Source organism: Physeter macrocephalus, chromosome 16, assembly GCF_002837175.3.
Source record: "Physeter macrocephalus isolate SW-GA chromosome 16, ASM283717v5, whole genome shotgun sequence".
Taxonomy (NCBI): Eukaryota; Metazoa; Chordata; class Mammalia; order Artiodactyla; family Physeteridae; genus Physeter; species Physeter macrocephalus.
The window spans coordinates 70,301,064-70,327,570 of NC_041229.1; the positions used below are offsets into that span (position 1 = coordinate 70,301,064).

A 26,507-nucleotide genomic window follows, 5' to 3' on the forward strand; every position below is an offset into this window, starting at 1 on the left:
TGAACATTTAGGTTGCTATACATAGAAAATCCTAAAGATGCTACCAGAAAATTACTAGAGTTCATGAATGAATTTGGTAAAGTTGCAGGATACAAAATTAATACACAGAAATCTCTTGCATTCCTATACACTAACAACGAAAGATCAGAGAGATTAAGGAAACAATCCCATTTACCATCACATCAAAAAGAATAAAATACCTAGGAATAAACCTACGTAAGGAGGCAAAAGACCTGTACTCAGAAAACTATAAGATACTGATGAAAGATATCAAAGATGATACAAACAGATGGAGAGATATACCATGTTCTTGGATTGGAAGAATCAATAGTGTGAAAATGACTATACTACCCAAAGCAATCTACAGATTCAGTATCAAATTACCAAGGGCATTTTTTCACAGAATTAGAACAAAAAATTTTACATTTTGTCTGGAAACACAAAAGACCCTGAATAGCGAAAGAAATCTTGAGAAAGAAGAACGGAGCTGGAGGAATCAGGCTCCCTGACTTCAGACTATACTACAAAGCTACAGTAACCTCATTGGAATTTAACTACCTCTTTAAAGTCCCTATCTTCAAACACAATCACATTCTGAGGTATGAGGGGTTAGGGCTTCAACACATGAATTTTAAGAGGACACAGTTCAGTGCTTAACAGCTATCTTTGCTTAGCTTGGTTATTCCCAGACTCTTGTGAAATTATTTTCTTTGGGATTACAGTACCTAAAGAACCCCCTTGATCAAATTATTTATGTCTCTGTTCATGTAGTTTCATCTGGATTATCTTCCCTAGAGATATTCTTGTTTCTCTAGAGGAATTAAACTGAAATTAATATGATTTTGTTTAACAGTTTATTCTGTTGTAGTCTCATAAAGTATTGACATTATGAATTAATTCCTAGAATAAATTGCTACTGATGGATTGCTCAGCAGTGTAAGAGTGTGTAAGAAGAATATTTGGAAATGGTTGTGGTTGACATTTTTAGGGAGTATTTTTGCAGAGCCCTTTTGAATAGTAATAGCTAGGCAGACTTCCTATATTTCAGCACTAAGCCAACCCTGACCAAGAGGTCACTCTATTGTTCAACCCATTTACATATCTTCCTTTGTATTTATCTACCTTTTAATCATCTGTATCTCAGGGTTTTCAAAAAAGATCTGAAAATTAATTTAATTTTAAAGTAAAATTAAAATGAAAAAAGGGAAGGAAATAATGTTAACAGCATTATCAGGATTTAGCAACCAAAGTGCCTAGTATGTGCCAACATCATGAGAAGCACTGATGATACAGTTGTTAAGACATGGACACCATACCTTAGAGAGTAAGTTGGGGAGGCATGTAAATAGATACATAAACCAATAATTTTAATGCATTTTTCTATAAACATGGTGTGGTAATGGAACAAAACAGGGGAGCTGGTGGAGGGCAGTCAACAAAGGATTTTGTCCAGAAGAAATGCTTTAATTAGGCCTAGAACAGACAAATTATAATATCATCAGTAAAGGAAGCACATTCTAGAAGAGGGACTGGTGTATGCAAATATACAAGGGCATAAAATTCTATCTTCTTGGAATAGAGATAATAAACCAGAATGAGCAAGACGTAAAGCTGATGAGGAAAGAAGGAGCCAGATCCTATAAGGTTATACAAGCTGCACAGAGAAGTTTGGTTCTCCTCATGTGGATGATGGGGAGCATTTGAAGGCTTATAAGTAGAGGAAAACAAGATCCAGGTACTACATAATTACTAAGGCTAAGATTTAAATTTAGTTCTAAGATGCTTTGAAGCCAAGACAGAAAGGAAAGCATATTTGGTTATATAGTTGTGTTGTTGACACAGGAGAATGGATATTGGCCTTTAGATCAGGACAGCATCTTCATTAGTGTTTAGCTTTGAAATATTTAACAAGTGCTAAATAATATCTTTAACAGAAGTGGATATTTTATGAGCTGCTTTATTTTTGCAAAGCACTCACACATATAATCTGTTATTTAATCATCACAACCCTGCGGCATGAGCATTTTCTATTCCATTTTACAAATGAGGAAACAGTCTCAGAGAGATCACATGGTAATTAAGTTGTAGAGTTATTATTCTAAATTCACCTCAGCCAAAATATCTATCTAAATTTTGGTTAAGTGACTTAAAATACAAAAAATCCTTTTTGAGCCTCACCTATTCTCTTGTAAAACTGACAGCAATAGTAATATTTTTCCTTGTAGTATTGGTGTGAAAATTAAAAGGAAATGCTCATTGGAAAGAGCCTTGCACGTAGTATATGGTCAGTAAATGACACCCTTTCCTACTTCTACTCCAATACATGTATTTGTGCTACAGAAGCAAACACAGTTGGAAAACTTAGGACTTAAATGATTCATGAGTCCTAGCACAGTTTTGGTGTTAAGAGCTTATTAAAAGGTAGACAAATTAATAGCTTTAGCTGACAAAATGGTATTTAACAATGAGGTTCATTACCTCATTTCTCACAGCCAGAGTCTTTTTTATCGTGATGACTGACTCTGAGACCATCAAAATATCATTATGAAAGTAAATCTCAGTGCCTCCAAAGTAACTCCTTCCATAAAAAGAATCACCTTTTTCAAAGTACTTGTGGTTACTTTCCAGTGTAAAGCTTACATTTTCGAGCCTTCATTAAATTACTAAATTTATAATAAAGGATGTAAAATAAAGGCTAATAAAGTGATAGCTTGTTAAGTCAATAGAAGGTAAATAACATGTGCTTAAGTAGTATTTCTTGAGAATCACATCATGGCAAGATATGTCCAGAGCCAGGAATTAGAGCAAGTCTTTCAGAGTAAGGTATAGATTCTCTCTCAACATTATACTTAGCATTGTCCTGTTTAAAAATAAACAAACAGAAAAACAAAAAACTTTTTATTTTTAAATGTGTACTGCTTTTTAAGCCAAGCATTTGTGGTGGGTATTGTCCTCTTTTGCCTGTGTTTTGCAAAGACTTTGCAAAGATGCAGGTGTTAAGCTGCAGAAATTCCAAGTCGGACTCAAAAACCTCTTTTTCATATTGTTATATAATTAAATTGTATTATTCTATTGTGTTCTTCTAAAATGGCTCACTTCCCTCTTTTGCAAAATATTTACGGTATTTTTCCAGATTTCCTTGTTTTGATGATTATTGCCCAAAGAGACATCATCGATAACAGTGTGGAGTGTTGAGTCTAAAATCTTTTTCACAAACTTGAAATATTATAAAATTGGTAGTTCTTGTTCCTTTTGGACACACTTGTACAGGGTGTTTTGATTTATGTGGATTAATCAATTATGTGGGCTTGTAAAAACCTGAAAGTATTTATGGACACTAACAGTACATGTGACATAAGATATATAGAAAAGCTGCAAGACACAATCCCTGGCTTGAAAAATCTTTTGATGTTTTTAGGGGAGAGTTGGAGGTGCACATGAAGCAAAGCTCAATTCTTTAATAATAGTATGTAACTAGGGACTAATTATATAAGGAAAGTTAGGAATTTTTGTATATCAGAAAGTAGATCAGAGAGGTTATAGAGGTAATGGACAACTTGGACTTTTCAATATGAATAGAACTTGGCAAGGAAGAAGGGAGAAGGAAGCATCATTCTAGTGGTCATGGGGAAGAGGAAGCAGGCCTTATCATGGTATTATTATACCTGAGCAGAGGATGTATGATGGGAGAGTTGTAGGAAATTGAGTTTCAAAAGACGTGTGGGGAATAGTGTATAAAGGACCTTGAAACTCCTCCAAGTAGAGGAGTTTGGATAAAATGCAATAGAAAATAGGAAACCATGGAAGGTTGCTTTTTGGTTTTTGTTTGTTTGCGGTACGCGCGGCCCTCTCACTGTCGCGGTCTCTCCCGTTGCGGAGCACAGGCTCCGGACGCGCAGGCTCAGCGGCCATGGCTCACGGGCCCAGCCGCTCCGCGGCACGTGGGATCTTCCCGGACCGGGGCACGAACCCGTGTCCCCTGCATCGGCAGGCGGACTCTCAACCACTGCGCCACCAGGGAAGCCCATGGAAGGTTTTAAATCAGAGCCATGAATTGGAACCCTGTGAGGAGTGAGAGCAGATGGGGGAGTCAGTGTCAAGTTTCAGACAGACCAGAGAGGAGGTGCGGCAGTAATGTAGGAGTGCAGGTGTGAGGGCCTGCGCTGGGGTCGGTGATGAGGGAGAGCATGGAGGGGAAGGACCAGTGCAAGAGGCTCTGCAGAAGAAAAATCGGCAAGCCTGGAAGATTAAGTGGGCACAGAGGGGCAAGGAAAGCACTGAGACAAATAGTACCGACCAGTTGGTATTGATGTAAACAGAAGATGGGAAGGGGAGTGGTGTAAGGCGAAAGCTGCTTTTGCAGGGAAGTCTTTACTTTTGAGAAAGAGTTTTCCAGGATTGGAAAGACACTAAAGTTTGGAGCCGGGATGAGAGGGCAAACCTTCTTTTGGGTAGTATTCAACAACTCAGACAGAGCGGAAACTTTAAGGGTAGGTAGTATCTCAGAATATTGTGGTGGCCTTAGAGAATTTCTATTCATAATGCATATATTTGTTATTTCTCTTAGAAAACTGCTTCAGGAATACACAGAAGCATGGTTGGTAGCACTGTAGTATTAATTTTCTCTGCAACGTTCCTTATTATTACAAATTTGAATGGTTTTAAAGGTTCTTTACTATATAAATAAGTATTTTAGGACACAACGGCAAAATTCTTATTTACTCAAAAAATATTCATACCAGAATCCCCGTGTAGGAGATAGGTGGTTCTAAATTTGTGATTAAATGAGCATAGAATTTTCTATTTTCTATCTTCTGTATAGCAAATAGAAGTATGATATATACAATATGTATGTATTTGTAGAAAATATTATACAATATTTGTATAAGATATATATACTAATATTCTGTGAACAGAATATTTGAGAGCTAGTGTAGAGTATACTAATTAAAATGGAACTTACATGTGAAAGTAACATGAGATTTTTTTTACCCATTTTAACTGAAATATAAGTAATGGTCTCTTAGGTGTGTGTTCTGTGGTTGCTATGGATGACCTCATATTCAGACATTCTTTGGAAAAGACCTTTGACTACAGATTGTTAAAGTACCTCTCATTTAGACCACTGGAATAAAATGCATCACATCATTGTCCAGCCATGTCTGCCTGTCAAATGAAATATATTTGTTTGTAAGGCAACAAACAAAAAGCCTCTCTCAGCATGTACAATTTTCTGCTTCAGTTTGTGGAAAAGGGGACCATGTTGAAATCATTTGAGGTGTGGTATAGGTTGGTCAGTCTTGGAAATCCAGAGGGAGGGTGCCCAGTGCATCGTTACCTTTCACGTGTTGTTTTTCAGGAGATGGCTGTAATCAGTCATCTCACATATGGTTTGAAAAAGGCTTGTCTCACTGGCAAGCAAACTGTTATTTAAGTACACAATCCACTCTACTACTGAAACAGTTTTGCCAAACTTATCCAAGTATTCTCACATGCTTAAGGATGGTATAAATATCATTTATTGCTAGCAGTTTTCTTCAGACTATATGGAATGTCTTCCTGCTGCCTGCTCTAAGTGTCCCAGTTTACATTATGGCCTTTACTGCCTCTGTTTGATGCAGTGATCAGTAAAAATTTAATGACACTATAAAATAATAAAAATGTCATTAATTTACCACGGATCTTGGATGCAGTGGTTGTAAAATTACATTAATAAACAGAATATTTTTTTACAACAAAAAGCATTGTTACGTGGGAACATATAAATAACACACATAAATTTAAGAGCAATTTTACTGTTAGCACACACATTATTATGGAATAGCCAGTAAGTGTATAAAACATAGTATATAAAATTTTATTAAAGTATACTGTGCACATCAAAAATTCAGCTTTTATCTAAGTGCAAAGAAAAGCCATTATTATGTGCTCACTGTTTCATTGCTGTTCTTTCCCCATATCACAATTTTACATTTGTTGCCAGTAAGAGAGAGTTGATTTTTTTTCCTAGATGAAAATAAACCTCTGTTTTTTCAGTTATCCCAAATTCATTCTCTCTCTCCACCGATGCAAAGACAGAAATGATCAATCTTGCCATGGTAGGGAGGGAAAAGTTGCTAATTTAATGCAAAGTTAAAAATAATGCCTGACGAGTTGAATGGTTTGTTCAGTCACACTGGAAATAAGGGATAATAATGCAGCAGTCGATCTGTCATCAGTGAGGCTGCCCCGTCATTGACTCTGATAATATGTGAAGATGATGAATGCTACCGTCTTGTGGCTTGTAACATTTAACATTCATCAGCTCTCACTAAAGGGGGCTTTATCATTTAAATATCTTTATTTAATATGCAACACCTACCTCATACATCATAATTTCAAAGCACTTAGAGAGCCAACAGTCCTACAACACAGCAGAGCTGACTTTAATTTTTTTCAATAACTTTTATGTTGCCTGCATGTTTGTGACTGACAGTGCATAAGTAAGTGTCTGATCACATCACTGCATGTAAAACGCACATTTCACTGTCATCATGAAGACTGGGAAGTTTTCCTGCCTGGAGGGGTTGAGATTAAAATTAGCATTGAGGTGTTTTGTTTATATCTCCAAAATATCTACTTGCGAGCTATGTAATTTGCGAGAGCTAGTTCAAGTGCATGGAAAACTTGTAGTTAAGAGCTTGCCACCCACTGTCTATGTTTTCCATATCGGGTCATACCCATTGGCACTTAATGGCCAGAAGTTGAGGGCCCCTTGGAACTAAAGTATCTTTGAAATTCTCTCTGTGCCTCTGTCCACATTCTGTATTTACTAGGCTCATGTTCAACCTCACTGGTAAAATCTTTGCTTAGCTCAGCTGCCCAGAGCTAACTTGTAGACATCAGGCCCTCTTATCTTATGGTTATGTGGCTGGCAAATAAATATTCTGAGCTATTCTTTGAAGAAAAGAAGGAAATCTTCTGGGAGACGAGGTAGAAATTTATATGAAAGGGCATGGCTTTGCAGGGTCCTTCTTTAATCTCAAACACAAGTGCTTAATATTACCAAATATAAAATGCAGCCCACTGCCCAAAACAATTTTTATCATTGATTTATTTTCTGCCTATTTAACAAGTGTTTCATGGGATATTCTTCCTCGACTTCTACTCTGTCAAAATATTGATATTTTATAAGGAAAGTATCTCTGCAGAATAATTTTTTTTTCAATGAAGTCAGAAAAATGTATGACTTCAAAGACACTGTGAATGTGTTGTTGAATGTTCTGAATGTTTTTTGTTATGATTAAAAACAAGCTGATACTACTGAATTGTGAGTGCACTTCACTTTTTATAAAAGAAAAGATATTATCATCATGTAAGCTTTGTTGTCTTAGGATTTTACAAACCATGGCATGTAATTTTCCCTCTTCTCCTTCCTTGTCAAAATATTGATATTCTTTCAGGAACTTTATTTATTTTTTTTACTGAGAATATTTTCCGGTAAAATCAAAGAGAATGAATGACTAGAAAGATACTTGAAATATGCATATTGATAGGTAGCACAGTCTGTTGATTTTCAGAGAAAGTTGTTTTTCCCCCCATGAAAATACAGATAAAGGTTGTTCTTCCAAGAAGATTGCAGGTGTCACATCAAAACTCCTTCTGCATTTAACATAGGGAAAGCATTCACATGCAAATATTTGAAATGTGAAACAATGTGATAAAACAAAGGTTGAATATTTTGCTTTCCCTGGTACCGCTTATTTTCACTTTAATTCTTTTTCTTTACATCATGACAACCAAAAGTGCTACTCAAAAATAGAAATTGGCTGATTAAAAACAGCTGTCCTCCCCCCTACAATGTGTGAAACTCTCGTCTGGCTTGTGGTTGCTCTTTGTTGTGGCCTGCATCTGGGTTAATTTGTTCTTGTGCAGCGGCAGTGTCACATAAGAAGATATTGGGGAACCATACCTAATTTGCTTTTTATTTTCATTCTGTTTTTTATAAGTGTGGTGTTTCAGAGGTTTCCCCACATACCGCTATTGTAACTAGTTAGTATTACCCAGTTGGGGGAATTCATGATTATAATTTTGTTGCAATCGTTCATAGAAATGTTGCTAGATTAAAGCAAGGTTTGTACTGTGTTTTCTTCCAACACAGATTTCAACATATTCCATGATGAAGGGGAACTGGAAGACTTCCTGCACAATTTGACTGATGGGAATTAATTATAGAAATATAATGATATTCAAAAATAATCATATTAGAAAGCACAAATGTAGTGAGACTGTACAAATGAGACACAGCCTCTATCAAGTAATTGTATGTTTGCTCTTTAAGAATATTTCCAAGTTTCTAAACATCTTACAGAAGAGAACACTCAGAGTGTTTCCATCTAATGCCGAACATGCCTAGTACAGAACTAGGTCATTGAACAATAGACTGAACAGCAATCAGCACTCTACTGCTGCATAATGCATTAAGTATAACATGCAGAAACCATTCCCGGAGCTGGAAGCTGCTATTTCATGTCTGTAAATTCAAGCTGACATGACATTTAATATTGTTTCATAGTAATGAACAACAAGGTTTCATTCATTCATAAGCACAACACAAAGCCAAGTTTGAGTCTGGAGAGTAGCAAGGAGGAGAGAAGGGAACACGTGCTGTGTTTCTGCAGACAGGAACAGCATGTTAATTATGATCAATGAGCCCTCTGATACTGATCCAGAGAGCTACAGGAGGAGAGTTCACTGTGATGTTTCAGACTCCTGACCCTAGAAGAACAGGTTAACAATCAAAACATCTTTGTGTTTCCCTACTACAATGGCAAGAGTGTTTAACTTTCCTGACTCAAGGCCTGGCTAGGAGTAATGTTCTCCTTTTCACTTACCAGGAAGTTACAGTTCGAACTCCTCAGCAAAATAATAGTATCAAAGCCATCATCTAGTCTGCCTGCTTTGAAATACTTGTTTTCGAAATCTTCTTGCCTAAAATTCTGATTCGTATTTTTCCAGGAGTACCAATGCAAACTATGATCTCTAAAAAGGAAAATTCCTCTCCCATTGAATAACAGTATATTTTAATGGAAACTGCTCTTTCAGATTTTGCAGTTTTGGCTCACACCTTTCATTTGCATTCCTTTTAGAATACTGGAGCAAATCCAACAGAGAGATGTGCAGTACAGCCCTGGCAGGTTACCTGCCACAGATTTCCTTTCCTTATAGGTACTATGGTTTAGGTGCTGTCAACACTGTCAGTGCCATAAACAGGCTTTAGTGGAATCTTCCTGAAAAGTTTTCTGAGCTCAAGTTGGTCAGAAATGATGTTTGTAGATCCAAGTTTTGTCCATTAAGAAAGATAGAAACTGGAAGGAAAAAGTGGCTGCTTTGGAAGCTAGTATAAGTCTCTGATTATTCTTTCCTCTAGGAAAGAACACGCTTTGAAAATTTGGGGCCCCAGTTAACAGGAAAGTCAAGTGAAGATGGAAAGCTGGGCCCAGGTGTCATCGATCTTACTCGGCCAGAAGATGCAGAGGGTGAGTGGCTTTTCTGTTCTGCTGCTCTGTGTGTTTCTAGAGGTGTGCCTGAGGTAGATGTAGGATCTTCATGGTCTTTCTTGGGAGTCACCAGATCAATTTTCTTGGCAAATCAGAAGAAATGTTAGGCTTCATTATATGTTATAGTTGAGGACTTTGAAATTCAGCTAGATTGTATGTTACTGAACACATAGCAATCCAAATACTTCAAGGTGCCATTTTAAAGTTTTAAAATAAAAGAACCCTCTGCATTTCAATGAACAACAGAATTCTGTGTTTCATCCACCTCATGACATTCTTATTTTAAAAAAAAATGGACAAACATACAAAGGAGGATTTTTTTACCCCCAAATCAAGTGATTCCCAGGTGCAATCAAACCGTTTTGGAAACTAAATTATAGTTTGAAGCAGATCTAGCATAAAATTAATAATTGCTTGGGCAAGGCCCAGCCCGTGTCTGGGTACTGACCGTTATAAAGTCTTTTGAAGGTCTGGATGGAAAAGACTAGCTTTACTCTCAGTGTGTTTACCCACAGCACTATCAACGCCTGTCCGCTCCTCTTCCTTTTCTGTTTGTTTGTTTTAAATACACAAGCAGCAAAACAGCAGAGACTGCCCCCCAGAGGCTGGGTACAATCTATGAGTTAGGTCAGCACTTTGGTAGTAGAGTTGCCTGGTTATTTACTGTGTCATCCCAGAGTAGGGACTGGTTTTCCCGTTAGCTGTTCCTGTGTCAGAATCCCTCCCACCAGTCAGGGAAGATTAATTTGTTCTCTTTAGAGTAACACAATACTTCATCCATCTCAGGTCCCAGCTAAAGTCCTTTAGCTTGAGGGGAAATATCTTACTATTATCCCTTTTCCTGGCAGGATTCCTTCCAGGACCCTAATCCCTTGAAAACACATGAAGACATTTCATAGCAGCATCTGAACTGAGCGTGGCTTCTAGTGATAGCTTGGGGCCATCCGAGGCAGTTCAGAAACCCCTGGCATGAGCACTAAGAGATGGGTAGAATCATACATTAGGAAGTACTTCAGAGAGTTTTCAGAAGGCAGGTTTTTCATGCCAGTGGGAGAGACTAATGTTTAATGATAGTCCTGGGGACAAGGTGTTAAAATAAACTCTGATTGGTATGTGCATGTGTGAGGGGAGTGGGGAAGGAAGGGAAGAGGAAAAGGAAGAGGAGGAGGCGCAGGAGCAGGAAAGGAGGAATAAAGGGGACTCAAAACCAGACATATACTCACTGTCTTCCATGAAGAATGTGTACTGAGAGCACGGTGACACTGACATTTTTATCGGCACTTAGAAGTACATGATTTTCCCCCTGGTGAGGATTGAGGTTCTGTGGTCTAGGGAACTAGTTTTTCAGGTGTGGCACATCTCAATTGTGTTGGAAGGTGGTACTACAGAGTACCTAAATCTTTGACCAGACACAGTGAAATAATACTTTTCATCACTTTGGAGTATTCGGTCTGTTAATTTTTCTAGACTAGGAGTTACAGAGTTCCATTGCCTTATCCTTGTTCTAACAGAGTTTTCTTAATCTGTCATTCAGTTTTCTTCACTTAACTTCTTAACTGTACAATAGATATAAAGTCATTTGCCTCTCAGTAATGCTAATAATCTGTTTGATGATATCATGTGCTTGGTAAGTTAAAAATCATGGTCAGAGTTATTAACCATTATGAAAAGAAAAAGTGAAAAGCTTAACTGTAGAGAAGAAGCATACTGTATAGAAAAATCTGTGGAACTTCCATTCAGTATCCACATTGTCTGGATTCAAACCAATTTCCTAGTTACTTTGCTTTTTTTAAGCAAACATTTCTCAAGCATTTATATGCCAGAGAATATGCTAAGCTTTTAACACATGTTTTCTCATTTAAATCATATACAACTCTGTAAAGAAGGGATTTTTTTTTCCATTTTACAGATGAGAAAATTAAGGCTGAGAATAGTTAAGTAACTTGCCACAGGTCACATAGCTAGTAAGGGTAGAGCTGAGAGTTGATCCCAGGCAGCCTGGCTCCAGAACCCAAGCCATTAAGTACTGTGCTGTATCCTGCACCCCCTATATATACAGATACAGAAGTGGTGCCTTCATTTTTCTGAACAAACTCCTTGTGACCTTCCTCGGTATGGCCCATTTCCTCTCCCCTAAATATAGCAAGTCATGCCATGCACCAGCTCTCGTGTTACTCTGTCACACATAGCAGCAGTGCTTGATGAGTGTAACAGTAGAAGGGCTGTAGTGGCCCAGGAGCTTAAGGAGCGTGTGAAAACCTCCCTTCAGAAGCTTGCCCAGAGTTGCCATTGAGACCTCGTGTGCTTTTGGGGGACTGAGTTCATGAATGGAGTCAAGTTACCTGCTCTAAAACCAGCAGAAGTGCAGTGCCTTTGTGAAGGCTGCTGGGATGCGTAGCAGCCTTCTGCTGACTTCAGGATATTTCCTGGCATCTGTTCAAGCGTAAGCTGATTGCAAAGCCTGCTGGAGTTGCAGTTCATATTAAAGTCAGAGTAGATAACAGGTACACATAATACTTTCTCCACTTTGCTCCTCCATATTGCCCTTAAGAGGAAGAGTAAGAAAGAAATGAAGTGAAAGAATACCTAAAAAATGTATTCACTCCTTCAGTCAGTCTTGGTCTAAAAACAAACAAACAAACAGACAAACATTTCCTGAGTGCCTGTTCTGTGTGCCGGTCCCTGAACTAGACACTGGATAAACCAAAGGAAGCAAAACAAATATGTTCCTGACCTCTTGGAACTTGGAGTCTAGTGAAGAAAGACAGAAGATTAAAAGGGTAATGCATACATAGATACATAAGAGGGATATAATTATCACTGAGAAAAGTACTAAGAAGATCAAGACTTCTTTGTTCTTCACAGAGGTTCAGAGCGAAAGCTACTTAGGTAAGCTCCATTGGCAGGAAAGTTTTGTAGCTCTCACCCAGGATGTCATCCCTTCTTAGTCCACACATGATCATCTCCATGTTTCCTCTGGCTTTGGACCAGTTAAAATCTTTTTCCAGCTTTATTGACATATAATTGACAAATAACATTTGTGCAGATTTAAGGTGTACAATGTGATGATTTGATACACGTATATATTGGGAAATGATTACCACAATAAGGTTAGTTAACACCTCTGCACCTCACAGATTACCTTTTTTTGATGAGAAAATGAAAAAACTACTCTGTTAACAACTTTCAAGTATATAAGACAATATTTTTAACTATAGTCCCCCCCCCCGCTGTATATTATATCCCCAGAGCTTATTCATCTTTATAACTGGAAGTTTGTACTCTTTGACCAATATCTCCCCATTTCCCCCGCCGTCTAGTCCCTGGAAACCACCATTGTACTCTCTGTTTCTATGACTTCAGGCTTTTTAGCTTCCACATACGTGTGAGATCATATAGTATTTGTCTTCCTCTGTCTGACTTCACTTAGCGTAATGCCTTCAAGGTTATCCATGTTGTTGCAAATGGCAGGGTTTCCTTCTTCCTTTTTATGGATGAATAATATTTTTATCACATTCAAAATATGTATATATAACATATTATGTAATATATGTAATATATAATATCATTTATCACATGAATCTATATATATGTATATATAAAACAGTCTCTTTATCCATTCATCTGCTGATGTATACTTAGGTTGTTTTCTGTGTCTTGGCTATTGTGAATAATGCATAATGGCAGCTTTAAGGGGCTATGCCCTTCTTCTACTTGCACCCCATTCTCCTGTGTGGCTTCTGAAATGACTAAAGTAAGCCTGGCTTTCCAGGAAAATGTCTGCTGCCAGTTGCGAAAATGCCAATATCACTTAGTAAGCAACTTGTAGACCTGCTTCATAGCTTTGAACATGGAAGCAGCAAGGGAAAGGTCACCAAAAGAGGCAGCTGTGCGTGTGTATTAACCACTCATCAAAATCAAATGACAAAACCGTAAGCCAGGAAAACAGAAATTAAAAATATAAAAGGCAAATGTCTTCAAAATTTTATTTTTAAAGTCCAGCTGTTATTTGGCTTGAATATGACAAGACAGCATTTCTTGTTCACCACGATATTTATAAAACTACAAATTCATCGGTGCTGGGGGCTTAGGAAACATGTTTAAGGTCTTGTTATACTTTGGAGCATTTGTTGGCTTTATATGTATTGAGCGCACAAAAGTTGTTAGCTCCTATGTAGGGCATGTAAGGAAGAGAGGACTCAATTAATTGAGTCTGTCACCATGTATTAAGAATGACGAACAGATGTTTAACTTTTTATGGACTTTTCATATGGTGTTTCCCTTCTCCTTGTTCTCCTTAGGCAAGAGTGCAGTTCTTATCCCAACCCTCCTAATTTCAGGGTTGCAAAGTATAGTAGAAAGGGCTCTGGTCTGGTTATTGGGAAATTTGGATTAAAGTTCCTTTGCTAAACGAAGGCAAATAAGTGACGAATGTCCCTGGGCTTAACTATCTTTTAAAAGAGGTCTGTTGGATTCCATTATCTCTAGGGTCCCCTCCAAAGGCAAGATTGTTATAGGGGCTTCATGAAACATAGAGTGTGTTTATTACAAGAAAGGTGATCTGTCCACAATAGCTTTCACTTGGTTTTTTTTCTTCAGAGAAATAAAAGAGGAGACCAATATCTTTGAGAGTATATTTGTACCACTTGCTGAATCGAATTTTCAAGTCTTTGATCTTTTCTTTTTATTAATGAGAATGATCTTTTCTTTTTACTAATGAGAAGATCTCTCCAGTAGCATTTCCTAATTACCTTTCACAGATGGACCCCCCCCCTTCCCTCTCTTCTTCTTCTCTTCCCCCCAGCAACGATAGTTGTAGCCTGCCTTATTTTTTATATTCTCTCCATCCTGTTTCTTCTCTCTCACACACCTGGGGCCTCTAAAGGGACACTTTTCTTTTTTTCTGTTTTTCAGAATAGTTTGGGTAAGAAAACATTCTTCTAACACCTCTTTTAATTCTCAAATTCAATTATTGTGTCCCAGCCTCAGAGGGAGGCAACACCTCATTTTGTTTTGTTTCGTTTTGTTTTTTCACACCTCATTTTGACGTGGAGCATAGTGGAATATGAGCTCTAAAAGGGATGAGCTCTGAAAGTGATTACCATTAGGCAGGCTTTTGGACCCTGGGTTGGAACTGTAATGATGTGCTGTCCTCCATGTATTAAAAACTTGCATTGCTTTGAATGGAAATGGATATGTGCACCAAGAATAACCCCTTTTAGAACTGTTGCTCTCAGGTTCTCAGATTTGCTTAGAAAGGTTTTATAGATTTGTACTGAATTTGTGAATTGGATCCCAGCCAAGATGGCCTTAACCCTTCTGAAAGCTTCATTTTTTTTGTGAACTTCTGATTGCTTCTAAGTTTTAAATCTCAGGATAGCTTTATTATTGTCAACTTAAGCTCTCTGTTTATAGACAAATAACAGGGACTGCAGCTTTTCCTCTTTTTCCTTAAAAAATGCACCACTTAATGTGAATGTCTTCTCCTAAAAATCCTGCTTTACCCTTTGATCCATACTCTGGGAAATCTTTGAAGCTTTTCACGTTTCCTTACCCCTCCCTGGATCCTTACTCCTGGTAGAAAAAGGAAGGTTGACTTGATGATACACGGCTCATTCAAGGCAGCAGAGGAAAGCTGTAGTATAATCTGGGGAGGGATTTAAAGGCTACATCTGCTTACAGTTTGGAATGTAAAGGTCATTATTTGTTCAAGCCCACCAGAATACAGTGCTTCACATCACAACATTTAGATTCGCAGAATTGGAATAAAGGAGAGACATGTAATCAAATTTACAATTCCATCCAAGAAATCCCTTTTTATATCCCTGACAAGTAGTCATCTCACCTCTGTTCAAATGCCTCTAATAGTCTCATGACAGAAAACTGACTACTTCTTGAGAAGCTTATTCCGATTCCAATTTTTAATTCTTTGTTATTTGTCTTTGCTTCCTTATAACTTCTACTCATTGGATCTAGTCTGACTTTTGGATTCCAACAAAATAAAGCTTACCATTTCTCCACGTGACACCCCTTCAGATATTTCCTCAAGGGTTAGGAAACTTAAATTCCAGTTGTTCTACTCTAAGCAAGTCAATTTCTTTCCCTGAATTTTCTCAGCTGTAGGTGAGGAAGTTGGTGTAGATGATTTCTGGTTTTTAAACTCTTATCTTACTGCCGTATAATTGAAATCATTCACCTTTAAGTCAACTAGAAAGTAACAACTGTAAATTAGGGACCACACCATCTTTAAAATAAGTGAAATTATTATTGAAATATATCAGAGATGAGAAGTCTTTGTCCAAGAAGGTATCCAAATACTAGATTGTATACCAAGAATAAAAGATGGGGAATTATACATATTAAAATAAAAGACCCAGGGAAATCCAGAGGGAGCACCAACCAGAGCTTTGCTGTGGGCTTATGGGTCTGGCCTTCCATAGCTGCCTAAAATAGCATTTCCAGGCATCTCAGAAAAATGAATAGGCAAAGCAGTCTGTATGGAACCAGCAGGCTGAGGTCTGAGGCCAGGATGGGTGGCCAGGGAGACCCCAGACATGGTGAAAACTGAGTAACAGCCACACAGGCTGGGAGATAAGCAGAGTTCAAAAAGCCCTTGGCTCTGGACTAACTCTGTGGTATCACAAAAATGTATTTTACTGTGGATATAAACAGTTTTAGAGGATCCTGTGCACCAGTTTGTATCAGCACTATATATAAAGTGCAGCTCTCTTAAACAAGCAAATAAACTTCTCTTAAAGAAATATATTTGCTGTGTCTTGAAAGCTCCCAAATAACTTTTAATGTTGGTAGAAAATAATTTCCATTGAACTTTCCAAGTGATGGATAGTCCTGATGGGATAAGAGAGTGAAATGTCAAGATTCTTGTATAACTCCATCCTCTAATACTCCATAAAGGGAATTCAACCTGCTTCTTAGAGTTGCTTAAGCTAGAAAGCCCAATCAAAGACAGCCTCCCTTTCGTGAGGAGCCTAGCCCCGTCCAAGAGCTGGTTTCTCATTGGGCTGCCTTCTCTAAAGAGGTATCATTGACAGTGTCACCACACACACAAAATTATCTGGTTTTCTGACTGAATATCCTCTGTTCTGGGGAAGAAATGCTTGTCTATGCCATTACTGAATCACACAGAAGTGCTCCCCCATCTTGCTGTAGCAACTGGGTGACAAAAGATTTAACGCTATCTACCATGAAAATTAGACCCAAGACAAGAACAGCCGGCACATGTTCCCAATGGGACCGCAAAATCAGTCTATGGTTCCTCAGCAGTATATATGTCTGCTTCACATAAACCAACATATTAGAATAAACGCTGGCTGGTAGAGGTCTATCTGCCACGTCTGGACTAACTGTGTAGTGACTGTTGAGGTGTGGACCTTGTCTAGTTCCCTGTCCCTAGAATCCTCTTCTCTTGGCAGCAAGAGCCACTTGACTTCCCATCTGCAGGCTATAGAATTCAGCCCAGCCTTAGGCTGGTGGAATTTAAAGAGTCTCAGGCCAATTTGGTGTGCTCTTTAAATTCTCTCTGCTTAAGGTCAAGACCGAAATTGAGAACAACCTTTTTTTTCCTTTTTCCCCAATTGGTCCTTTCCTTCTTTTCAAGTTCTGATAACTGTGCTTCTAACTTATTCACAAAATTCAATAACCGACCAGCTCTCCCCTATTTTCTGTTACTGACTTCCCTATCTTTTTTTCCTTTAACTAAGAAATTCTTATCTTTGAATATCTCCTTCTTTTAGATACACTGTCTCATTTTACTCTATCACTGTTTGTTTACACACACTATCTGTCATTTCATCCTCTTTAGAGGTGGTTCTCTGTAGACTGAGCCACAAGTTCTGATAGCCAGGTCTTTCCAAACAGGATCTATCCCTACTCAGAGTCCCCCAATCTTTAGTTTTACCCACATGTTCAAGTTATAATTTACCAATTATCTCTTAGGTACACAGCACTGTTACGAGCACAGAGAGAAGGATTTTTTAAAAGATGGACTATACTGTATTCTTCAAGAGCTAGTAATGTAGTTGGCATAATAATATTAGCATACACAGAAAGCAGAACAACCTAAGGTGTTATATGTTATAGTACATCATCAGAGAAACAGAAAGGTGTGCTATTTAGAAGAGGAACCTACAGTGCTTTGTTGACAGCCATGATTCTGGAAGGTCTGATAGAAATATAGCTGGAGATAAGCCTAGGTTTGGAAAAACAAAGAGAAGGAGAAGAACTTTCAGTTGAGGAAATAATCCAAGCAGACACAGAAACGGTAAAGTACACGGACATTCACAAGGAAGTTCCAGAAAGGAAGAGTCACTTTTCAACTCTGTGTTCTCCACCAAGCCCAATACAAAGCTTTCCACATATTTATACTCAGTGAATATTTGTTGAATTAAATATGTTATGAAAATAGCTGGGTTCCATACTGTGGAGGGCCTTGAGAGTCAGGCTGAGGAATTTGGACTTTGCCGCCAACTAAATAGGCATTAAACTTTAGTTGTTCAAGATTGACGTAGATTATGTATAGAGGTTAAAAATAATGGAAAAGCAGAAGTTAGGTTGGTCTTGGTGGTCTGTTAGTCTCTTTATTCCTCTGTTTTCTCTTTAATGTCCTTTCAGAGGGGCTATTCAATGGCTGTCTTTTCATATTACATCATGGCAGAGCTGAGTAGGTGTTAGGAGGGTTTTTATTCAAGTCATTTAAAAAATACCTCTTTTCTTCCTGGGTATAATACTCATTTACGTATGATTTCACTTTGTCTGCTGTGACTGTTCGATGCCTTACAGATCAGTCTTGTACTTTTGCCTCTCACTAGAGAAGAGTGATCTTTTTTAAATGATTTTGTTCAGTGGATATTTACCCTTAGACATGATGTCCCAAATTAGGTCATGGTACCAGAGGGCAGAGATTGTGTAAGAACCCATCGATATTTGCGTTATACTGTAAACTATTAAATTTAGGAGTAGGCTGTAAAAAGTAACTCTGAACTAAAACTTAATATCCCAAGTCACAGCCCTGGAGAGAAGAATTTCATAAGCAGTATGTTCAACCATTTAAAATTTTTACTAAAAATAAAAATTGCACCTTACTGGCTTATGTATATTTACTTTCATGGCAGAGAAATCACTTCATACTTCTTCAATATACGCTGACTTTTTGCTAGGAAGGTTGATCCTGCATGAGGACAAAATGAAAAATGATAACAGCAGCTACTCCATGCTGCAGAGTCACAGAACTGCTGGTAGAGGAGAGAGGAAAAACAATTGTCAAATGTCCCTGAAACTTCCCTGCCCTTTATTTATTATACAGTCAGTAATCCTAATTCTTTGTTATTCCAGTGAGTTCTTTAGGAAAAGCTGATCTATAAATTCTCAAGATAATGGTTTCTTCTTTTTTTTTTCTTTTTTTCTGGCTTGGACTGAGCAGCATAGTCTGGTTACAGGCCCCACAGGTGGGAACTGGGGAGGTGTGAGATGGTCTTTTTGATTGTGTCTTAATGCATATTCAATACATTTTAGTTCTATATCATAGGGACACTCTTGAAATATATTTTTAGCTTTGGGTCAGAAAAGAGGCTCCATTAAGTAGTAAATTGCACTCTCCAGCTAAGGGCTCATTTTATAACTATGCTGAAGGACAGGACTGTGCAGTATAGGAAGTATCACCCAGGTATGGGGAAAGACTAGAAAGGGAACAAATATGAGTTAAGCACCTGCTATGTTCTTGGTACTAGAATAGACATTCTACTACTTCTACTGCCATTACTACTGCTACTATTTCTAAAGGCAGCTACTGTTTAATGAGTGGGTACTGGGTTCTAGTCACTGCTAGGAAATTTATGTTCCCACTTAATCCTCACAAGGATCCAGACAAGCAGAAATTATTAGCTCTCTTTTATAAGGAGATGAAACTGTAGTTTAGAGAAGGGAAATAATTTACCCAAGGTTACTTAGGAAAGATCAAACCAAAATTCAAACCCACATCTGTCTAACTACATAGCATCTGAGCCACACTGACTCCCATTTTTCTCCAAGATGAGCTGATTCAGTTGGTTGCCTTTGTTGAAGTAGTTTTTTCCTGTTGGTTTTCATTAAAAAGCAGAAAAATTTAATGAAAAATAGAAACCTGTGAAAGTTTTTTTTTTTTTTTTCAATCTTTCAAACCACACAAATATTAAGTACCTTTCAAATACTTTCACCAGATTCTCAGGGCAAAAAAGTCTTGACAGACTACAAAACTGAGTTGATTAGCCCAAATCCTTGTGCCCTCTCCTTGTAATACTGTCTATTTCCATATCCCTAACCTTAAAAAAATTAGTTTCTACTGCACCTGTGATCTGCATCTCTCATGCTAGTAAAAGGCAGATTCCCTGGGACAAATGAAATGAAGAAGAAAGACCAGCTAAATTAATTTGTTAAGAGTTTTTAATCTAAGTCTGGATACCATTGAAACAATTCAGCTGACCATTTTAGAAATTTACTTTGATGGCAAGTGTGAAACTTTGGGAATAGTTACATTTGAGTTCATTGTGATTTTGCCATTTACTAACTATGAGATTTGGGCAATTTAACTTCTCTAACCTCAGACGTGGATTAGATGATCTTTAATATCCCTCTCATGTTAAAATTCTCTAATTCTATGAGCATGTTTTATCCATTTCATATTGACTCTATCGGGAAGGTCCCATCATATGCCTATTTGAATATATGCTTCAGTTGTATATATTTACACAAACCCGATAGCATTAGAATAGCTTTCAGATTTAATATTTCCAAAAAGCTCCAACTTGCCTTATCATCCTTTTAGGATTTCCCCGGAAGTGGGAGGCCAGGAGTTCAGAGTTGTATACTGTGGAAAGTCAATAAAAGAAGTAAGATTAGAACCAATGATCTCTGACTTCCAAACAACTGTGGGTACATTTTCCCATTAAAGCCATTTTTATTTTATAGAGGGTTCAAGTAAGGCAAAGTACTTAACAGAATATAAGAAATAAATGGGATTTATACAAAATCTGATTTCAGAAATTCCCAGATTCTAATGCAACATGTAGACATTTGAATCTCACTCTAAAATTTTCACTGTCGAAGATGTCAAATGCTCTCTGCTATGACATTTGAGTGCTTACCTTATGCCAGCTTATGCATCAGACCCTAGCGAAGCAGTTATGAATAAGACACAGTGTTGTTCCTGCCCTTTTAAGGTGCATAGTCTAGTGAAGAAGGTGGGCAGATACACCTGGCAATTTGGATAAAATATAGCAAATGTAGGATAGAGGCAGGCACAGGGTACTGTGGGAGCCTAAAATACTTAGCCCAACCTGACAAACCGGGTAAGACTGTCTGGGCAAGATGATCCCTGACATGAGTCGATTGCAAGATGGAGAGGAAGTTCCAGGAAAAGGGAAAGCATGGACTCCTAGTATAAAGCAACATGGTATATAGAGAACCAGAAGTAGTTCAGTATTATAAAGCAAAAAATTTTCAAGTAGAGTAGCTAGAGATGAAACTGGAGACATAGTAGAGAGCCAGGTCATGGAGAGCCTTGAATACCATACTAAGGAGTTTGGACTTCATCTTTTGGGCATTAGGGAGCCACTGAAGACTTTAATACAGAAGTGCTCTGGTCAGAATTGCATTTGTGATGGATTACCCTGGCTGAAATTAGGAAGAGGTATTTAAGTAGAGACTGGGGACTCAAAATTGGAAATAAAAATCAGCTAGAAGGCTGGTATTTAAAATAGTCCACCAGAGAGAATGAGGCCAAGGCAATTGATGAGTGATAAGGGTGGAAATGAGAGGTTGGATTTAGTAGTATCTTTGTTAACTAACTCTGAGATTTGCTTCATCTTGGTTTGTGCTTCTTAATTTCATGTAGAGTCTATGGTAGTATATTGAGTTGGATGAAGCCAGAAGCTGCTGAGCAACATGAATTATTTAGTCTACCAGCTTTTCACCAGCCTCTGTATTCTCCCAGGGAATCTGCTTGAATCTGAGACTGGTTCTCCTGAAAACTTAGGTAGCCAGAACCTATTTTTGTCTTATTTCCTCCACAGTGGCCTCTGGTTCAAACTTAAATAATGCCTTTTTGCCTGGACTCAACAGCTTGTAAGCCCTCTCCTGTGCATACAAATAGCAAATAGATAATAAGTAGAGTATTTGATGTTCTGTGCTACTTTCAGGTCATTAAAATAAAGAATCACATAAGTTATCTCAGTTGCCCTAGGATCCTGTAGTTGAAATAAAATAAAGGGCTCTGTTGAGCTGTCTGTGTAAAGCAAATATAACTTGAGAATTTAAAAAAAAAAAAAAAAAAGTAAGCATGGGCACCAAAACTGCAAGCAGGAGACCCTTGAAAACACAGCCTGGTGTATCACTGGTTAGAATTTCCTTCATTTTGCAAAGCCACGAGCCACATGCATCAGCTCACCACAAAGTCATTAAGCCTTTTTAAGCTCAGATGAAAAACATTAACAAATACCACAAAAGGCTTTAGTATAGCCCCTTTGTTCACTCACATATGGCACTTTATAACTCCTGCGCCACTCTGGTAGTGGTGTTTGTTTAAGCTGCCTCCATCAGGCTGGTCCTGAAAGAACAAAAGACATCTTGAGCAATCCTAAGCAGGAAATGGGCTAATCTAAACATGGTTTGTGACACTTTAAGTAGAATAGAAAGGGGAGGGATTGATTAGTCATTAATGTCCAATTGGCTCCATATGGATGTTGCAATAATAAAGCCTTTTTTCAGAGCAGTAGCAGAGTTATTGAATTAGAGGTTTATGTTTCCTCAGAGCTGACCTTAGGGAATTCCCTTTTGGTTCTTCTTGTTGATCTTTTAAAGAGAATGGAGTTTCCAATAGGAAAAAATAGAAGCCTTATCTACAATAGCACTTGCTCATAATCCTGCAACCAAGGAATGCATTAATTTAGCATTGTTTTAATCTCTGCTGTAATTTCACTCCTTAGTGCTTTCTTTGCATGCTCTTGCATCTTTGGACCAATTAGATAGTGGCATGAACTTCATAACTGGTAATAGGCTCCTTTAATGTGCTTAACAGTGCAGGGAAATGGCATCCCTACAGGGGGAAAGCAGTGTTCCAGCCAAGGAATGGTGGGGCTTTGAGATTCAGAGTTATTTCATGTCACTGAATAGTGCCTGGGGTAGCTTTGGTGTAGGAGAAATGCACTAGTCTTAAAGTCAGAAGACCTAGGTTCTAGATCTGGCTCTGTTCCTTGTTAGCAATATACTAGCAGCCGGTTATTTTAGAGCCTGGTAACTCACCTCTCTGAGCCTTGGTTTCCTCATCTAGAAAGTGAAGTGAATATATTTATCCTCTTACCCATTTCAAAGGATTGTAAGGAGGATTGAGATAATGTATTTACTGAAAGCACTTTGTAAATGTTATTGTAGGTAAAATTCCTTAGTACACTTGGTGTTTCTATTCTGGAAACTGATCTCTGGTCTAGACTAGTGAAAAACATAAACTGTTCTTTAAAAGAATTACTTTGGTACTCTAATTAGTGAAATGTCTGTTTCCGAGTTGTCCAGTGGAATTTTTTCTTTATGTGTACACTACATCTGTTTATATCTCTATCTCTATCTATCTATCTATCTATCTATCATCTATCTATCTAATTTATTCAGTAAATTTCTTGGTATAGGTAAGTTCAATACTTGAGGTAAGTAGGGCATTTGAGGTAGGTAAGGATTAAAGAACCTTAAAATGAAAATAGGGAAATGAAAATTTTCCTATGGCTTTCCCCTGCATTGGTCAAATGAAGAATTAACACTTTAATCAAAGTACCACAGGTTATTCATCTTTTGTTCCTGTATCTCTGGTTCCTTTTTTTTCTTTAACCAACCTCTAGTTCAGAAGAACTATGCATCCATATTTTGCATTTGCCATCTTTAAATCATGACACCCATCAGTAAGTCATTCTTTGCTAACCTATCTAGCTAATCCTCTGTAAAAGACACAGAGCTCAAACCATACTCTTCCACTGCTGGTATCCCTCCTTCTCTGAAGATGAACACATCAGTTCTCTAATGATTAAGGTTCTCGCTCAGCCATGGAATGTATTTTCCTGCCAAGTAAACCACTAGGATAGCCAAATCATCCATCTCTTTTATTTTCCAAGAAGAAATCAAATTTGAATTTCAAGTAGCCTTCTTATAATGAAAGTAAGTTCACATTCTGGCAGTAAGTTGGAGTGCAAAGTTAGCAGAACTTCCATAATCATAGACAGAGAGCTGTCAGCCATCCCTACAACATAGTGAATTAGACCTCTACAATATTAAGATACATTTGGTGGAATAAACTTGGTGAAAAAAATCCAACCTATGTCATATTAATAACTTCCTCCTTTCCTAATCTTTCATGTCTTCTCCTAATATTCCTTCATCTTCTACATTTTTGTTTCTGATGCACTCATGATCATTTTCTCTGTTAACTCAAATGTGTCATGTAACTCTTTCAAAATCCCACAGGAGAAAATTAACTATTCTGTTGATAGACTAAAGTAGTCTAAAATAGTGTGATTGTCAAGGACCCAATGATGTACATTATATTTGTCTCTTTTTATTAGTAAGCAACCAATTGTAGCATTTTTGCCCCTTTTAATAATTCTTTTTGCTAAATGAGACTCTTTTTTTTTTGAGTTCACAATGGCCTGAATATGCCACACACTCAGGTTTACCGAGAAAAGAATCCTTCAGAAAAATATCACTTAGGTTCGTTTGTTTGGTTTTCTGTTTTACTTTGGTACTTTTGTTTTTACCTTTTTTGAACTAAGCACTGAAATAGTTTTATTTTGGATAATATCCCATTGTATGTATATACCACAGTTTGTCCATTTTCCAGTTATTTTCAGCCTTTGGTTATTCTGAATAAAAGTGCTATTATATTCTGAAAAGTTCTCATTTGTTTTGGGTAAGTATTTAGGAATGGAATTGCAGGTCATTGATGAATGTATATTTTACTTTAAAAGAAACTGCCAAGCTGTTTTCCAAAATGGTTATGCCAGTTTACACTTCTACTACCAATATGTTTGAGTTCCAGTTGCTCCATATCCTTGCCAACATTTAGTGTTGTAATCCATTCTAGTGGGTGCAAAATGGTATGTGGCTTTAATTGCCTTTTCCCGATGACTAATGACATGGAATACCTTTTCATGTGCTCAATGGCCATAACTGTATCTTCTTCTGTAAAGTTTTTTTATGAGTCTTTTTGCCTATTTTTAAATTATATTGTTTACTTTTTGTTTTTGGTAGAAGTTCTTTATATATTCTTGATACAAGTCTTGTCAGACGTGTATTTTTCCCTAATCTGGGCCTTAACATTTCATTTTCTTAACAATCACTTTTGATAAGCAGAGTCTTAATTTTGATAAAGTTCAATTTATTATTTTTCTTGTATATTTAGTGCTTTATCTGCCATATCTAAGAATCTTTGCTTACTACAATGTCACTAAAATATTCTCCAAGATATTCCTTGAGGAGTGTTATAGTTTTTGCTTTTGTTTTAAATCATGATTCATCTCAATTAATTGTTGGGTGTAATGTGTAGTAAGAGGTCAAAGTTTACTTTTTTCCCCATATTTGTCCACTTGTTCTAGCACTGTTTGTTGAAAAAATGATCATTTTTAATAGCCTAGGTCTTTATTGAAAATTGACCATATATGTGAGGAGGACTTAATTCTAGACTGTCTATTCTGTTCCACTGATCTATTTGTCTGTTCTTTATTAAAATTTTTATTAGAGTATAGTTGCTTTACAATGTTTTGTTAGTTTCTACTGTACAGCAAAGTGAATCAGCTATACGTATACATATATCCCCTCTTTTTTGGATTTCCTTCCCATTTAGGTCACCACAGAGCATTGAGTAGAGTTCCCTGTGCTATACAGTAGGTTCTCATTAGTTATCTGTTTTATACATAGTGTATATGTGTATATATATATATATGATATATATGTATCGATAGTGTATATATGTCAATCCCAATCTCCCAATTCATCCCACCCACCCCCCTTCCCGCTTGGTATCCATACGTTTGTTCTCTATGTCCGTGTTTCTATTTCTGCTTTGTAAATAAGATCGTGCATTCCAGTTTTTTCAGATTCCACATATATGTGTTAATATAATACATTTGTTTATTCTTTTAACAATCCCACACTCTCTTTATTACTCTAGTTTTTACAATGTCACAAAGTATTTTTTACTGTAAGTCTTGAAATCAGGCAGTTTGAATCCTCCAACTTTCTTCAAGTTTGTTTTGGATGTTTTTACTGCTTTATTTTTCATATAGTTTTAAAAATCATCTTGTCAATTTCTAAAAACAGTCTTTTGCAGTTTTAATAGGATTGGGTTGAATCTATAGATAAATTTGGAAAGAATTGACATCTTAACAATATTGAGTCTTCAGATCCATGAACATGGTGTATTCCTCCATTTATTTAGGTTTACTTTATTGAACTCACAACTGTTATATTGTTTTCAGTGTAGAGGTCTTGCACACTTTTTTGGTTAAATTTATTCCTAAGAATTTTATTTTCTGATGCTACTATGAATGTAAACTTAAGAAATTATTTTTTAAATTGCTACTAGTATATAGAAGTACAGTTGATTTTAATATTTTTATATTGTATATTGCAATAATGGTAAATTTACTTTTTAGTTCTAGTAATTATTTTGCAGATTTCTTAGGATTTTCTATGTAAACAATTACATTATCTATGAATACACATAACGTTACTTATTATTTTCCATTTTGCTTGCTTTTTATTTCTTTACCTGCAGAAGAATGTTGATTAATAGTGGTAAGAGTGGACATCCCTTGCCTTGCTCTTCATCTTGGAGGAAAGCATTCAGTAGTTCACTATTTTTTTTTTTTTTTTTTTTTTTTTGTGTGGTATGCGGGCCTCCCTCTGCTGTGGCCTCTCCCGTTGCAGAGCACAGGC

The 26,507-nt window shown here is 37.1% G+C and overlaps 1 protein-coding gene across 12 annotated transcripts in view; it reads left to right on the forward strand.

Moving 5' to 3' along the window:
- The window catches only part of LOC102980368 (transcription factor SOX-6), a 297,561-nt gene that overhangs the window by 242,372 nt on the left and 28,682 nt on the right, over positions 1–26,507 (forward strand). For all 12 annotated transcript variants that reach the window (XM_028500833.2, XM_028500838.2, XM_028500835.2 and 9 more), the window contains one exon: positions 9,410–9,518. In XM_028500833.2, coding sequence (XP_028356634.1) covers positions 9,410–9,518 — 109 coding nt within the window. The remainder of the gene's footprint in view (positions 1–9,409; positions 9,519–26,507) is intronic.